This window comes from Poecilia formosa, unplaced genomic scaffold, assembly GCF_000485575.1.
Source record: "Poecilia formosa unplaced genomic scaffold, Poecilia_formosa-5.1.2 Scaffold211, whole genome shotgun sequence".
Lineage (NCBI taxonomy): Eukaryota > Metazoa > Chordata > Actinopteri > Cyprinodontiformes > Poeciliidae > Poecilia > Poecilia formosa.
Genome location: NW_006800150.1, coordinates 163,402 through 178,352, shown reverse-complemented (window position 1 = coordinate 178,352; position 14,951 = coordinate 163,402). Strand labels below are relative to the sequence as shown.

The 14,951-nt window shown below is 39.4% G+C and overlaps 2 protein-coding genes across 4 annotated transcripts in view; both read left to right on the top strand.

Annotated features, from left to right (window-relative positions):
* The window catches only part of LOC103148713 (uncharacterized), a 17,820-nt gene extending 11,731 nt beyond the window's left edge, over window positions 1-6,089 (top strand). The window contains exons 3-10 of one of the 2 annotated variants that reach the window (XM_007567606.2): window positions 183-282; window positions 1,118-1,195; window positions 1,615-1,719; window positions 2,737-2,869; window positions 3,021-3,135; window positions 3,653-3,777; window positions 5,177-5,257; window positions 5,643-6,089. In XM_007567606.2, coding sequence (XP_007567668.1) covers window positions 183-282; window positions 1,118-1,195; window positions 1,615-1,719; window positions 2,737-2,869; window positions 3,021-3,135; window positions 3,653-3,777; window positions 5,177-5,257; window positions 5,643-5,737 — 832 coding nt within the window. In that variant the 3' untranslated portion in view covers window positions 5,738-6,089. The remainder of the gene's footprint in view (window positions 1-182; window positions 283-1,117; window positions 1,196-1,614; window positions 1,720-2,736; window positions 2,870-3,020; window positions 3,136-3,652; window positions 3,778-5,176; window positions 5,258-5,642) is intronic. The other variant, XM_016679439.1, reaches the window with a different exon arrangement.
* Window positions 6,090-8,150: 2,061 nt separating this feature from the next.
* Window positions 8,151-14,820, top strand: LOC103148757 (uncharacterized). 2 transcript variants are annotated; one of them, XM_007567679.2, is made up of 4 exons: window positions 8,151-8,255; window positions 9,438-9,499; window positions 10,597-10,900; window positions 12,731-14,820. In XM_007567679.2, exon 4 carries the CDS (start codon window positions 13,738-13,740, stop codon window positions 14,803-14,805), a length of 1,068 nt encoding a protein of 355 aa, XP_007567741.1. In that variant the 5' UTR covers window positions 8,151-8,255; window positions 9,438-9,499; window positions 10,597-10,900; window positions 12,731-13,737; the 3' UTR covers window positions 14,806-14,820. The 2 variants fall into 2 exon arrangements, with proteins under 2 accessions (XP_007567741.1, XP_016534926.1); XM_016679440.1 differs by lacking the exon at window positions 9,438-9,499.
* Window positions 14,821-14,951: the final 131 nt, after the last annotated feature.

Below are 14,951 nucleotides of genomic sequence, written 5' to 3'. Positions count from 1 at the left end.
TCCTCAAGCCATGATCTTTTAATCATGGGTGTTTTGTGTTACAATACTAAGATACTGTATGTTCCTCTTTTAGAGAAGATTACTAACCAGAATATTGTAACAAAAAAATCCAACAGGATTGGACCTGCTGGGCTTGGTTATTTCGAGCCCATCTCATGAAGGTGTTTGTGTTTTCTCTACAGGATGGTGTGTGCAGATGTCTTATCAGACACAAATACAAAAGGACAATGGACACTTGCCAAGGCTACATTTAATGGAGTAGTGACTGGGACAATCACACTGGTAAAAAACACATAATTACCTTTATCTGATCTGCTACTTGTTTGCTGCAGGATGCCAACATTGTCTGATTTCAGACAATTCTGTATTGTCTTTGGTTTGAGAACCAAAGCCAAAACCGTATTGTACGGGCATTTAGTTGTTGTTTTTTTTTCTGCACCACAAAAGAAAAATGTGCAAGCTGTGGCTCACGTGGTTTTAGGCCCGAAACAGGGATAAGAGATGTTCTGTGGTAATAAAGTGTGCGAATACACACTTGAATTTATCACCTTTTAATCCGAAACTACAGTATATATTGTAGCTTATGTAAGTAATATGTAAATTGCATTAGCCTGCCTCTTCTGTGAAGAAAATAGAGATACCACTGCACCATATGTACAGAGGAATGTATCTAAATTCACTGGTGCAAAATTTAGAAGGCTGATAATGAGGGGACGACAATAGCAGGCACTCAAAGAGCGTCCTGACGGTAAAGAGGCAGGAAACAGACAGGAAACATGGGAAGCATGGCTTCAGCTTAGCTTAGCATAACTGTGAATGTATGTTCACTAAACTCTGAGGCTCACCCTGATATCAGCTGTTTCTGTCAGCTGCCATCCAGAGGCTCCACACTGAGTCTTGCTTTACACCTAAGCCTCCACAGAGCTATAAAGGAGGAAACGACAACATGAGGTTATTCTGGACTGGCCAAATAATTTGGGAAGTGCCTCAGCAGTTACTAAAAAGAAAACAGATATTCACACATCAAATGAGTTTCTCTGTATAAATCACTTTATTCAGTTGGCAATAATCTGTATGTCTACTAATGTCAGGCACCTTTGGTTTCTGTCCCTTCAAGAGCCAGCAGATGTTTCCTGATGGGAGTAGCAGTGATGTCACACTGAATGTGGACCTTAAGTCACCTGCAAGTCAAAGTGTAAGTAAAGGGTAATAGGGTTAAACACAGTTCTTACATGTATGAATGAAAATAGGTAGTTGGTGCTGTTTGTGTCGTCACTTTAACTTCTTGTAGATGGATTAGTAGTGCTTGTATACCCCAGACTAATCAACTAGTCAAGGTGACAAATTTCTGCTACCGCTATCTTTAATGTCAGGGACTGAAAGTTTCAGAAATGCACAAAAAATGTCAAAATCCTTTGATAACAAAACTTCCTTAGGCATTTTCAGGGGCGACAGTATAAGACACCAAATAGTCTGCAAGTTATTGATACTACTGATCGGAGTATCTAGGTGTCTGTTTGCTATTCCTAATCATTTGTGTATTTGTATTTATGTCCATCAATGCGACAAATAAAGGCAGCGGAAACATAGTTTATCTTTTAAACGTGCTTACAGATTCCCAAGGCCTCCCTGTTTATCGCAAGCAACCGAATGAATGCCACCAGCGGCCTGTGCACCAGCGTGGGAGACACTTTCAACCCCTTCAACATGAAACCACAGGTGAGGCAGGCTGTTGGGGACATTACCTGTCAAGTTTGACTTTGAGAATATAAGGGAAATGTCGCCGTCCGGTGCTGCTTTGAAACTAACTGAAACTAACGTGAGACCGATGGGAAGAGGCACTAACGTAAGAGTGGGGGGGCCCATAATGCGGAATATTTATGGGAAAATAATATTACGGGAGCACGAGCACGGTGGAAAAGGGGACAAAAATCGGTAGTTTCCCACCCAAAACGGGAGAATTGACAGGTATGATTGGGAATGGGGACACAGATGTAAATAAATTCAATCTGAGGATAATTTGAGGAACACTTTAGCCTAAAATGACCCCCTGCTTAAAGAAACTGTCATGAGGTGCGGTGTTGGTGGTGAGTAGAACGCAGGCAGACCCAGGATGCAGATGAAAAGATGTTATTAATGACGAGAATTTAGCTCAGAACAGTCCACGAAACTGGCAGCACAGCAGAGAAGAGAACAAGGCTCAGCACCGGCAGCAACTGATCTAAGAACTGACAAATGAGAGCTTCTCGACTTCCCAGTACAACCGTGACATACGACTATTGACAAGGAACCGACAAGAGACAAAGGCAACAGGTGGACTTAAATACACAGGGAGGGTAATCTGAGAACAAGACACACCTAGGAAACAATCAATGAGAAGAGACAGGACACCACAGAGACCCACAGGGAACAGAACACAGGAAAAAACCCAAATCCCAACAGAAACAGCAGCAAACTAAGAGCATTCCAGTTTTTATCCTATCTTATAAGAAATACTTCAATCACTTCAAAGGACACTGTTTTTTTTTTTAATGGTTTTTTTTTTGTAAAGAGAAAAATTTCTTACATCAAACTGTGGAAATAAAGCATATAAAGTATTTTTATAGTACTGATGACAGGTACGGTGAGTACCTGTAATCTCGGACTACAGGTACTTGTTGTCTAATCCCATGGTGGATGGCTCTTTTTTTCGTGGTAATTGTATATTCAACTTTGTAATTTCTATTCCTCTTCCAGAGCTCCAGCTGTTCGCTCCAAAACCAGCTGAGCTGTGTGGTGGGGGAGTTTTCTGAAAGACAAGGCAATGTCAGCCTGGTTGGGAGAGAAGTTTACTCTGACAGCAACATCCAGCTGTCAGGAGACCACACAGGTGAGACGACTGGAAATCAGTGTCCGTACAACAGACATGTACATGTACAACAATCCTTTTCTGCCATTCACCATGTCATCTTCCACTAGCTTTTATTCATTTTGTTGAGTTTAGTAAAATGTCTGACTTGATATTCTATATTTGATCCAAGTTGTCTACAGGTCTCTTGTGTTGAAGAGTGGTAACAGCATCCTTGCGTGTGCCGACATCCTCCCAGAATCCCAGTTCGCAGAGCAGACCTTTCCCAATGTGAGCTCCTTTAGCCGGTGAGTAACAAACTATCCTGATTTCTATAAGAATTCACCTGGTAAAAACAGGATTATTTATAAAAACACTCATTCTGTCTATTTAAATTCATTTAGAAATTATCTAACATATTGCGAGTTTTATGCCTTACTCCTAAATTGCATTGTTTGAAAGATTTTGTTATTGTCTTGAGTTCCAGTTTGAATCTCTTGTTCTGTTACAGCTGGAGAGACAAAGTTAGGTTTCCTTCAGACAAGAACCGAGTTAAATCGGGAAGTATGCAGAGATAGATGTTGTGCAATATGCAACTTTATTAATATTTTTATTGCAAGCAAAAAGTGGTAATCTGGAAACAAAAGGGATCAGTGTCATTATGTTGGTACAAACACACATTTATGGGTTAAGCCGTTGCTATGTTTGGTTGAGTTTTTGGTTGAGTTTTGAGAAGAACTGAACAGTCAAGGAGGATTTTTTTGGACTGAATTTGGTTATTTGCTCTCACAAGACTAAAAGTTATTCATTTCTATTTATACCCAGGTATGATTTCCGAAGGAGAGTCGCAAATGTTCTGCAGGCAGAAATGGCGAGGATAACCATCTTGCCCGGCTCTACAAACGTTACAGAAAACGGCCAGTGCCAAACAGTCAACTTCATGGTGTCGGGTAAGGAGGAAAACGACATTAGTGTACAAAAACACAGCATCCTCTTTGTGTTGTACTTGCAACACACCAACGACTATCAGACAAGCTATTTAAATAAGTCAACAGGCCAGAAATAATTCCTCCTACAAAAGTATCAACACCCCTTAAACCGTTTGAGATTTTATTATGTTACGACTATAAATTTAACTGAGATTTTATGTGATAAACCACCACAAAGTCATGCATGACAATGAAGTGGAAGGAAGATTGGTAGCTTTTAAGCTATTTTACAAATACAAAGAAAGTGTGACATCCATTTGTTTGCTCTGTCTGCTAATTGGCTTGTTGATTTCAAACTTGAGGCTTTCTGTCAGGGTTGCGCTTCCATAGAGCCAGATTTGTGGAGTGCATAGCCTGTAGTTGTTTTGTCAACACACTTAAGCTGTAGATGTCTGCAACTAATCCAGACTTGCTATGAATATTTTTGGCTGCTTTTCCGTTTAATGCTGTACATTTCTCACACACGACCTCATCCTTTTTACTTGGCGAGATATCGGAAAACAACCACCACCATCATTTTTCTTCCACTTTACAGCCATGCAGCACTTGTTGATCAGATAAAAATCCCAATCAGATGCATTGAAGGGTGTGGTTGTAATGTGAGAATATGTGAGGCCACAGAAGGACCACTAATGCCGCCGTATTCTCAGACTGCACGTGTAATACAGTCAAAATGCATCTCAGATGTTTACAGCTTGATGTTGTTACGGTTACCAACTGTGGGGAAACATTGCAGCTCATATTTGCTGCAGGTTAGTATTGATTCAGTGATGTAACGACGTCAACATGTTCCGACCCATTGGATTCAAGTTGTTGTGATGGTATTTCGTCAAGCAATTAGTCGCCGTTAAAAACAAAAAGGGTTTTACCTCTGGAACCTGTCTGATCTGAAAACAACACGAGCAGTAAAAGTAGATGGAAGAAATTGACACCAACAATCGAAGTAAATTGTAGCTAGGAAAATGGCAGCTTTCAGGATGATGTATGCTCTACTTACTTTCAAATTTAAGTTGCCGGTATGGCCCCATTAGTGCTCAAAGCTACCACACTAAAACTGGGAAGCTTGTAAGTCCCCAAATTGGGACAATGAACAATCACTGGCATTGAATATCTTTAGAAATCCTCCAAAACCCGCTCAGTAACCCGACGCCGGAGTTGAGTGTCTGGTGCGTCTCATTTTCAGCCCATTCCTCTTTCGCCGGGGGGAAACAGAGCGGCGTCTGTACAGAGGGTTTACACAGTGCAGCAAAGGACAGCTAATTAATTCAATTCATTCCAATTCAATTCAATTTTATCAGTACAGTGAAAATTTCCAACAAATGCCTCAGTAACATTTTGTCTGATTCTGTGTACTTTAAAGGGGATGTCAGCACAACTCTTCTAAGTTCTGTCAAAACCAGTGAGCTGATGGGCCCGTTTAAAGAAAGTACCACATGTACAAGTAAGTACATCCTATAGTACCACTTGGGTTCCACTTTTACCTCCACATTTATTTAAAAAGAGTAATTAGACATCTTCTAAAGTCAGATATTTAGATTTTTGTGGAGAAAAAAAAAATCTAAGGACTTTATAGTTGTAATAAACTTGCTGAATTTGCAGAATTTTTAGCCAAAGTGTTTCCTCGTTAATCTAAACCATACAACTCTGAGAAAAATGTGGAATCATGGAAATGTAAACTGTGAAACCTGTCTGTACACAATATGGTTTTAAAAAGATAGAATCATTGTCTCAAAAAAAAAAAAGAAAAAAAAGAAATTGCAGCGCCACTCTAAGTGATTCTCACTCCTGAATAATCTGCACTGCATTTTCCTGTATGATTTCTACAGGAGCTTCTGCAGGACAGCTGGTGCTGCCAGAAATCTTCTCGCTGTGCCTGATGTTTGCTGCTGCCTTCCTGCTGCCGTCTGCAGCCTCTTTATAAAACCAGAGCCCCATTTTCACCTCAAGTCGTCGTCAGTGGAGACACACGGGTCCTGCTTTTGTAAAACTGTGAATGTGAAATGTCACCCATCAAATGTTGCAGTGGTGACTGGGCAAAGAATGTGCATATCTGTATAAATGTTATGTGCAAATGAAGATCTTCATGGTTTTTTTTTTTTTTTGGAAGAATCAGTTGAGGCTATAAATATTTATAAACTAGTTGTTGGTATGCCTGCTTTTGTAGGAATGTCACATGTATTATTCATTTGGGCAAGGGGTACTGTTGTTTGTGAACTACGTTTTAAGATGTTGTCAATGCTTAAAGTTTTTGAATAAAGTTTTTCAGAATTGTATTTCTTCCTTCCTGCCTGTCAAAGAAAGAGGATAATTTGAAGAGTGACGAAGAGTGACGAAAATGAGGCAGTAAAGGTTTTTTTTTTTTTTAAAAGGCTCAAAATGCTTATTTTCCTAATTAGCCAAAGATCAGAAAAAGAGCATCAGCACTGTTTGAAAAATAATTCCTTTAAGATGAAAAGTGAATTCATTTTTGAGACGTTTACACCATTAATGACGGACATTTTTTTCCTACTCCTTATCTATAAGCTTCAGTACTAATCAATTTCAACTCATTTATGCAGGTTCAATTGAACCAAACTAAGTCTTTCACAACAACACACAAATTGTCTCAGCCAGTCATTTCTACCACACGCCATCCCATGACTCCTCGTCTCAATAAACCCTTTGACAAATCGCCTCTTCTGACCATAAATTACATCATAATATAAAGATAATTGCCTGATAAATGTTATCTGATTTTACTACGAAAAGGTTAAACTCCAATTTCCTCATTCATGTTTGCTCAACTACAACTATCAGAATTAAAAATCCACAAGATCGCAATAGTTGATTATTTCTGGTAAAGTCTGATAAAGCAATGTAGTGTATAAGCTGCGTTTTGTCCTCACACCTGCTGGAGATGAGTCCTGATCCCTGTAGCTGGTTCTCCTTGGCGCCCTCTGGTGGATACCTGCAGGAAGTGTTAGGAAAGACACAACAACAATATCCCTTTTCTTGACAGTCAGGAGGAGCAGTCATCAAAATAATGAAAATAAGAGTCAATATTTTGTAAACTAAAAGATGTTTGTGGAGTTCATAACAATTATTAACTAATTTCTGATCAAATACAATTGAAATTTAACCAGTTCATTCTAGAAACACTTAACAGCTCCCAACTAAACTCATACAAGCTGTTTTAAAACCACTTCACAATTGTATGAGGTGAAAAGCACCTATAACGAAACAGTTTGGTCAAATTTCTCTCGTAGCAGCAACATAGCTGCCAGACCGCATTATTTATACAGGATAAGGATTTATTTTATTGTAATTAACATTTGCTGTAACATTTGACATGACTACAACATCACCTTATTTACAAGTGGGAGTACAAGTAACCTTAGTCCATATGATCAAAGCTTTCATGTGATCCTCATAATTAGTTTGCTGAATAACCAAAGCGTTTCCCCAATAGCAAAAACCACATATCAGATGGATGAATGTGAAAAATGCATTAGCATGGATTTTACACCATTTAAAACCAGATGTGGTTGCATGAGATGACTGCTCTGCATCAACAGCAGATAGCAGACATTCAAATACCTGTTTGATTTGAGTGACAATGACAGAATCATCTGCATGAAAATGGTACAAGGGATCTGAGAAGCTTGCACACAGATCAGAAACGCAGATTGTGAACAAGACGGGTCCTAAGAATGAGCCTTGAGGTACAACTTTAATGACACACACAAAGACACGCGCGCGCGCACGCACGCACAAAGTAGTTTTTATGAAGCAGAATGTCTCACTGTTATCTGTGGGATCAGATGACAGATAGAGCAACACAAAACCTTTTCAAACGAAATGCCTTGAACACGTCACTGAGAACTTTTAGAGCAGAAGCAGTAGGGCTGTTCTTCCTAAAGCTGGTCTGAGGAGAGTTCAGGATGTTTGATTCAAATAATCCCTTCGGTCATGCTGAACTTCATTTGTACATTAACTTCACACTGACGGTGGTGATGGTGGTAGGAGTTCATCATCTGCTGGTTCGAACCCCCTGGCTCTGTTGCTCGGAAAGACCGTCAGACGATACACACAACGCTATTCCTGAGCAGAAGCTGCAGAATTCCACTGATTTTCAGGGAAATCTGTGTCAGGGAGGGCATTTTCCAATGTATCACAAATCCATTTTTTTCCCCCGGCTCTAGTGCTGGACTAGCACATTTGTTACATGAATAAGTTAAGAAATTGCATGAATAAATTCATGCTAAGAGTGGTTAAAGTAATTCGGGTTTGAAATTTGATCAGAGTGTGACATCTTTGTTTTAAACAATCTTTGTCACATTGTGATTGCGGAACCCTGTAACCATGTCAACGAGAATTTAGGCAGTTAGGGGAAAGTAAACAGCTCGTGAACATGCTGGATGCACTTTACACGCTTTGAACCTCGGAGAACTTTCATCTCTGTAAGTATTTATGTGTTTGGAAAACATTTGTTGTATTTTATGTGGTTATTAAAATGTAGAGCAGTGTTCACAATTTTTAAGTGTAGCATTCAGGTGAGTGTATCAGTTAGTAATGTATGTTTCCTTTCTGTTGTATGTCAGTTACAACAATAAATTATAAAAGATCAGTTAAGAAGAGCAAGCCTTCCTTGGAGACATTTTATTAGTTTTTTTGTGGCTGTCTATAGCTACAAATTGTCACGTGTTGTGAGGATAGCACAGTATTTACCCAGAATGCCCTGCGCTACAGTCCGGGACCTCACTTTGAAGCGGTCTTCACATTTACAATTGTCTTTTCCAGTTTTATACATCTAGAGACTGAATTTTTGTATTTCCATAAAAATTCAAGCACAGATGGGGTGGCAAGCATTAGTGAGCCAAAATTCCGAAGCCTATGTGAATTGTAAGCATTTTTATGTAAAGCATGACAAAAACACCAAAATGACAGCTTCGTTGTTCAGAGAATAAACTTTGGACCAAAGACAATTCTCTCTGCTCTGTTTCTCCTGGTTTCTCCTGTGTATTTCTCATCTGCTCACATTTCTACTTCCCTAGAAAAGTGTAAAATCAAAGGCTGCCCAAATACCAGACTTTCACATAAAAGGTGTCACGTTTTTAACAAACGACAAGGTGCAATTTCTCTCAACGTTAAATGTGTACGATTGAATACAGTAATGAACTCTAAATGTAGTCAAGAAGAATAATTTATTTTATATTTTCTCTTTTTTTATTTACCATAACTGTACACAGTGCAGAGGACAAGGAGTAGTCCAATCGTCACCCTGTGGTGTTTGGGTAAATTAATTTGATTCACAATAAACAATCCCAAATATGACAGAAAACATTTCTTTACTTACTCAATAACACAGTGTTTTTTGCCCGAAACTACGTCATTAATGGATGAACGTCTAACTTCACTTGAAACATTTGCGTTTCAAGTGAAATTTTAGTCTGTAGATGTTTAATGCTGATAAAGACATAAATGAAAAGACTGGCTATTGTAATTGCAGTGAAAGGTGGCTCTACAAAGTACTGAGCCAGGCTACTGAATCACACTAAGTTTTTCAGGTTGTTTCAAAAACGTTTGAAATTCATTACTAATGTTTGGCCCACTTCACAGTTATGCACTTCTTTGTGTTACAGAACATCCTGGTGAAATATGTGACAAACATGACAAAATGGGGAAAAGCCTTTTGCATGGCACCGTAAGTACAGAGCTCTGTGTACAACTTGCAACATTTTCTTATAAATGTTTACTCCTTGTATTTCCTTCCTGGGAGCCCATAGGTCAGTCTTTCTCAAACTGTGGCCCCCCCAGTGGGCACCAAGTGCTGCATGTAAGCAGTAGTTTATTTGCAGTGACGTAAGCTCAACGCTACAGCTAGCTTACCAAAAGATCGCCTCGTGACGAGGCGGTGAACAACGCTGCGCCCCACGCTGACTAACTGCATCTTAACACCTAAAATAAAATTATTTACAGTTATATATGGGCTTTTTCCAAAACCTCTCAAATCTATTTTTCTTTTATAATGCTTCTAAATTACAAATAAGACCTTATTAGTGCAGACAACACTTGTAGGACAGAGCTTTCTTTTGGATTTCCATGCGTTTTCCATTATTGGAAAGCTTAAAATTTACACTTTCACAACCTTTAATAACTCAAAACGCCCCGAGTAATGGGTCATGCCAACTTTCACTTTAGGATGAACAAAGATAATGAGTTAAGAAACTTATATTTTCATTTCAGATTAAATGTATTAAGATGTGCTATTGTGGGGGCAGTTTTAAATTAGGATGTCCGTTAGGATGTTTGCTAAATGGGGTAAGTGGTTCTTGGCATGAAAAAGTTTGAGAAATACTGCCATAGGCAATAAGCAGAGTTGGAAATTGAACAAATATATGTGTTGAACTATTTTGTTCTTTTATTATATTTGCCATAAATTATGTCCATATAAATGGTTGTTTCTGCAAGATGAAGAATCTGAGCTTTAAAAACTTCTCCTCAAGTTTGAATTTTTTTTCTTTCTTTTTTTTTTACTTTGCATACAATTTCTAAATACAAATAAAAACAACTGAGAATGTAACCTTTAGAGAAATCTTCACTAAGGCTTTTTTTTTTTGTCCATGCAAATAAACTTTTTTCGGCAACACATTTAATCTATAAGAATTTAAATTCCAGTTAATTGTCAAATGAATACAGAATGAAGAAGCAAGATTCAGCCTTCGTGAAAACATGAATCTCTCAGGGGGGAAACTTCAAGTTGTTCCCCGTTTTTTTCCACCTCCACCTCTATTTTTACAGGAGCAGATGTATGCCATCTCCAACTATACAAGACTACTTGTGTCTCTTCTTTCCTGCTCTCCCTCACCTCACGAGCCAGTGTAAACAAGCAGGCCGATCACAAACTGTCGCAGAAGATGATGCTGTACAGTGCTTAAAAACAGCCACAGTTGATATGCTTTTATAGAGACACACACACATATTCTGCATCATTCTGCTCTCCTAAAACATCCCAGCTCACATGTCTGCAGAGAGGTTTTGATTCAACTTACCTAGTCTGCCGAAATGTGGCTTTTCAGAGCGGCCCTGCTGTTTGCTGCACTGGGTAAGTAATTTTTTTTGTCTTTTGAAAGCAAGTAACAGTAGTAATTAAGACACCCAGGACTGCTTTAAATCGTGGGTTGTGCAGAGAAAGGTCTGGCATGGATTTCACAACTGTTATTTACTCAGAGACGATTTTTTTGGTTGCTTATCACTCGGCGGCACGTGTCCGGAGACTTTTGGTTCAAAACTGTGAATGAGTACTTTGTAATGTTTAACTTTTTTCTGAGAGCCGTGCATTTGTTGCATCATCCCCTCAGTTCTCAGGATGAAAATTGCTTCTGTGATAATGCAGCTCAACTTGATACTACAGTGAAACTAATGCTCTAAATCTGAATACTCTTACTTTCAATGACTCTTACTTTCATTTCAATGAAATGGATCTTGGTCACATTGAGGAAATAGTATTTCCTTTGTTAAATGTGACTTCAAATTCTCTGCAGGGTCTGTTGTCGTGTAGAAGAAAAACTGAAATCTTAACAGCGAAGCCCATCCGTCCTGTTGCAAACAACTTCATCTTTCTGTTTCATTTCATTACCAAGAAAAAGTATTAGCGTCATCTGAAATAGGAACTTATTTCACCCAAGTTAGTAGCTTTTTTTTTTCTAAATAATGTGCCTGAGTGTTTGAGATAGAGGATAGTAGTGAGAACTTATCACAGTATTTATGATACCAGTTTTTGCGCCCACTCTAAGCCAGCAATGATGCCATAATGAGAAAAAAATATGTTTTTCTAATATGTAATTCTGAGCGTGTGGTTTTTATTTACCTAAACAGACTCAGGCAAAAATTCAGTATTCTGAATTTTAAGCAAAATTCAAAATACTGACAACACTTTGGCTCACTCTTGATTTTTCAATTCATCCGTCCCAGCCATGTATACAGAATTTTACAACAACTGATGATATCATGGTTACTTGATTGTGCTTTAAAACAAAACTATGCGCCTGGAAAAATGCATAATACTGCCCCCTTCAGCTGAAGCAAGTGAAATGCATCGCTTCAGACGGTGGGCTCTTTTGTGGATTTGTGGAGGATTCAATGAAAGTTTGAAATAATATAGGGAGGGCGTCCTCTACTTTGAGGTTCATTAGTGTTTCACGTTTTCTCCATTTGTGAAAAATGATTTTCACTGTGATTCGCTGAAGTCCCAAAACCTTGGAAATGATCTTGCAAGCCATACATGACTGATACATTCCAAAGACTGTTACTCAGGAATGCTGATTATATTGTCACATCGAGTCAGGTTAGTTTGAATAACTTTATGTTAATAAAACATAATAAAAATTTTCCTTTAGTATTTACTCGCCTTGTTTTTGTCTGATATTAAGATTTATTTCCTGTTGTGTAACATGTAAGTGAGTCAAAAACATAACAGAAGAAATCTGACATGGCAAATATCTTTTTATGGATCATATTAATGTTAATAGCTACTTATTTCATGACATTTTTATCACAAACATGTATACAATTTAAAAAAGAATTGTGGGTACAAGATAAAATTTTCTTGTAACCTACATACAGTATATTTTTTAATTAACCAGATCTTAAGAATTTACAATTAGCATGTCTCATTATTTATATCTTTGGTGCCATAACTGCACATTTTATACCAGAAAACCACATTTAAAACTTTATTATTCCATATGTTCAATTAATAACAGTGGATTCCATAGCTCTATTAGAAAACTGACTAAGCACATCTTGAAGAAATGCCTGTTAAAAATGAAGCAATAGTAAGACTCATACAATTAGATATGGTAGGTTATTTATAGTGGCAAGAGTGTTCTTGTTAAGTTAAAAATAGGTCTCCTCCTTATCTTGTCTTTTTCAGATTTAATTTCCTGTGCCACATTTCTAGCACATTTAAACATGGGAGGAGTCACAGGCCGAGTGAAGTTTGACTCTGAAAAGAAGACAGCCACCTTAATTGTAGCAGGTGCAGGATCCTGCAGTGCTGTAAGCATTTCCCTCACTGTGTTCCCCGTCATGTACGGCCACTTCGCTCAACCCTGCTCTGAGGCACACATTGGTGTCAACGTCTTCACCTTCACTGCTGATCCTTCCTCATCGTCCCCGATAAGTGTGTCAGGCCTCTTTGGACAAATATCAAACTTGGATGACCTCTCACTGTCTTTGGAGACATGTGACGGCATTAAAATATGCACAGTTGTAAGTCAAGGTCAGACACGACTGACTCGCCAGGCGAGATTCACAGAGTCTGTTGCTGGTAACATTTACATACGTGCTAATGTAAATAATGCCAACCCTAGGCTTCTTGCTGACCTCGTGACTATTGGTCAGGTGAATGCCCCAGAAATCGACATTAACATCTTTGGATCCACAAGTACAGCAGCTAATTGTAAAATACTGCTTCGAAGCTTAAATCCAGCATCTTTAACAAATCTGGGAAGTGTGAAAGTCGGAAACCCTCTGAGTCCTCAGAAATCCCGTCTGGATATTAGTAGCTTTAGAGTGTACTCGTATCTTCTCCTCAGGGTAGGGTCCAGTTACAATTGTGCTCAGGTATACAACATGCTAGAGAAAGAAGTGAGAGCTGTCATGAACATGAGAGGAATCAGTGGATATTTCAACTTCCGTCAGGCTTCACCGTTTGACGTGACACAGCTTAGCGTGAATCTGGCAAACTTAAGGGAATTATTTGGCCCCTACCACGTCCACAATTTCCCTGTCCCTTCAGTCAGGTCAGGCCAATGCTCAAATGATAATGTGGGTGGACACTAGAATCCGTTTGCTGTTGACACAACTTCTGAAACATACCCTGTAGGGCCAGGATCAACTCATGACAAGTATGAGACAGGTGACCTGAGTGGCAAACACATGTCCCTTACAGGTAGAAATACATTGCAAATGACATTTACTGACTTCAACCTTCCTCTGTTTGGACAGAACAGCATTGTAGGTCGCTCAGTTGTGATTCACCTGGTCAATGGTGAAACGTACGCGTGTGCTAGCATTGGCTATCCTGGTGCAGTGACAGTAGCCAGTGCCACGTTTCAGACCCCTGTGGTGGGAAAGATTATCTTTACTCAGTTGGTGAACAATCCCTTGTCAGATGTGTCCATCTTTATGGATCTGTCGTACGGAGATCCCACAACAATAACGACTCAACACCATAACTGGCACGTTCATGAATTCCCCATTAGCTCAGAGAGGGATGATGACGAAGGGAGGTGTATCACAACAGGAGACCACTGGAATCCTTTTAAGATCAGCACAACTGATAGCAGCTATGCCCTTCACTGCAAACCATCCTGCCCCCTATGTTGTGAGGCCGGCGACCTCGCCAACAAACACACCACCATTAATCTTGACACCGACATAGGTGGCGTCAAATCCAAACACTTTTTCACTGACGTCACTTCGTGGTTAGACATATCTGGCATTACTGGTCGTTCTGTGGTCATCCATGAAGCAGAAAGGGGAGGCCCGAGGATCGCTTGTGCCAATGTTACTGAAGTCCAGGTCCCTACAGCCAGGTTAGGGAAATGGTTTGGCCCTGGATCATCCAGCGGCCAGGTGAAATTCTCCCAAGCTGCCCCTCAAGGCCCTACAGAAATCACTGTGTCCTTAAAAAACCTGCAGTCCTTAGCTGGAGGCTACCACGTCCACATCTTGCCCATTATTGTTGGCAGCAGTGATCCTTGCTCAAATGCAAACATCCTTGGCCACTTTAACCCACTGGCCTGGAACACATCTAGTTCTCCCTCACCGGGTGTGGGCACCGTGGACCAATATGAGATAGGGGACATCAGTGGGAAGTTTGGGATGCTTACTGGCCAGAATAACATTAAAGCTATGTACATGGACCCTAACATGCCGCTTACTGGACCTTACAGCATCATGGGAAGATCTGTCGTAGTCCACTACACCAATGGATCACGGTAAGAACCAACAAGCATCCAAGTTTGATAATAAGGAAACAGAAAGGTAGAAGTTATGAAATGTTTTGCCGAGTATTACCACAGGTTCCTTCTTCTTAAAAAGAACTGGGTAGTAGCATTTTCACTCTAACCACAAATTCCTTGTGCAAA

What these genes read in the sequence shown, in the direction of transcription:
- LOC103148757 (XM_016679440.1), top strand. Translation starts at nt 13,738, where the DNA reads ATGTCCCTTACAGGTAGAAATACATTGCAAATGACATTTACTGACTTC.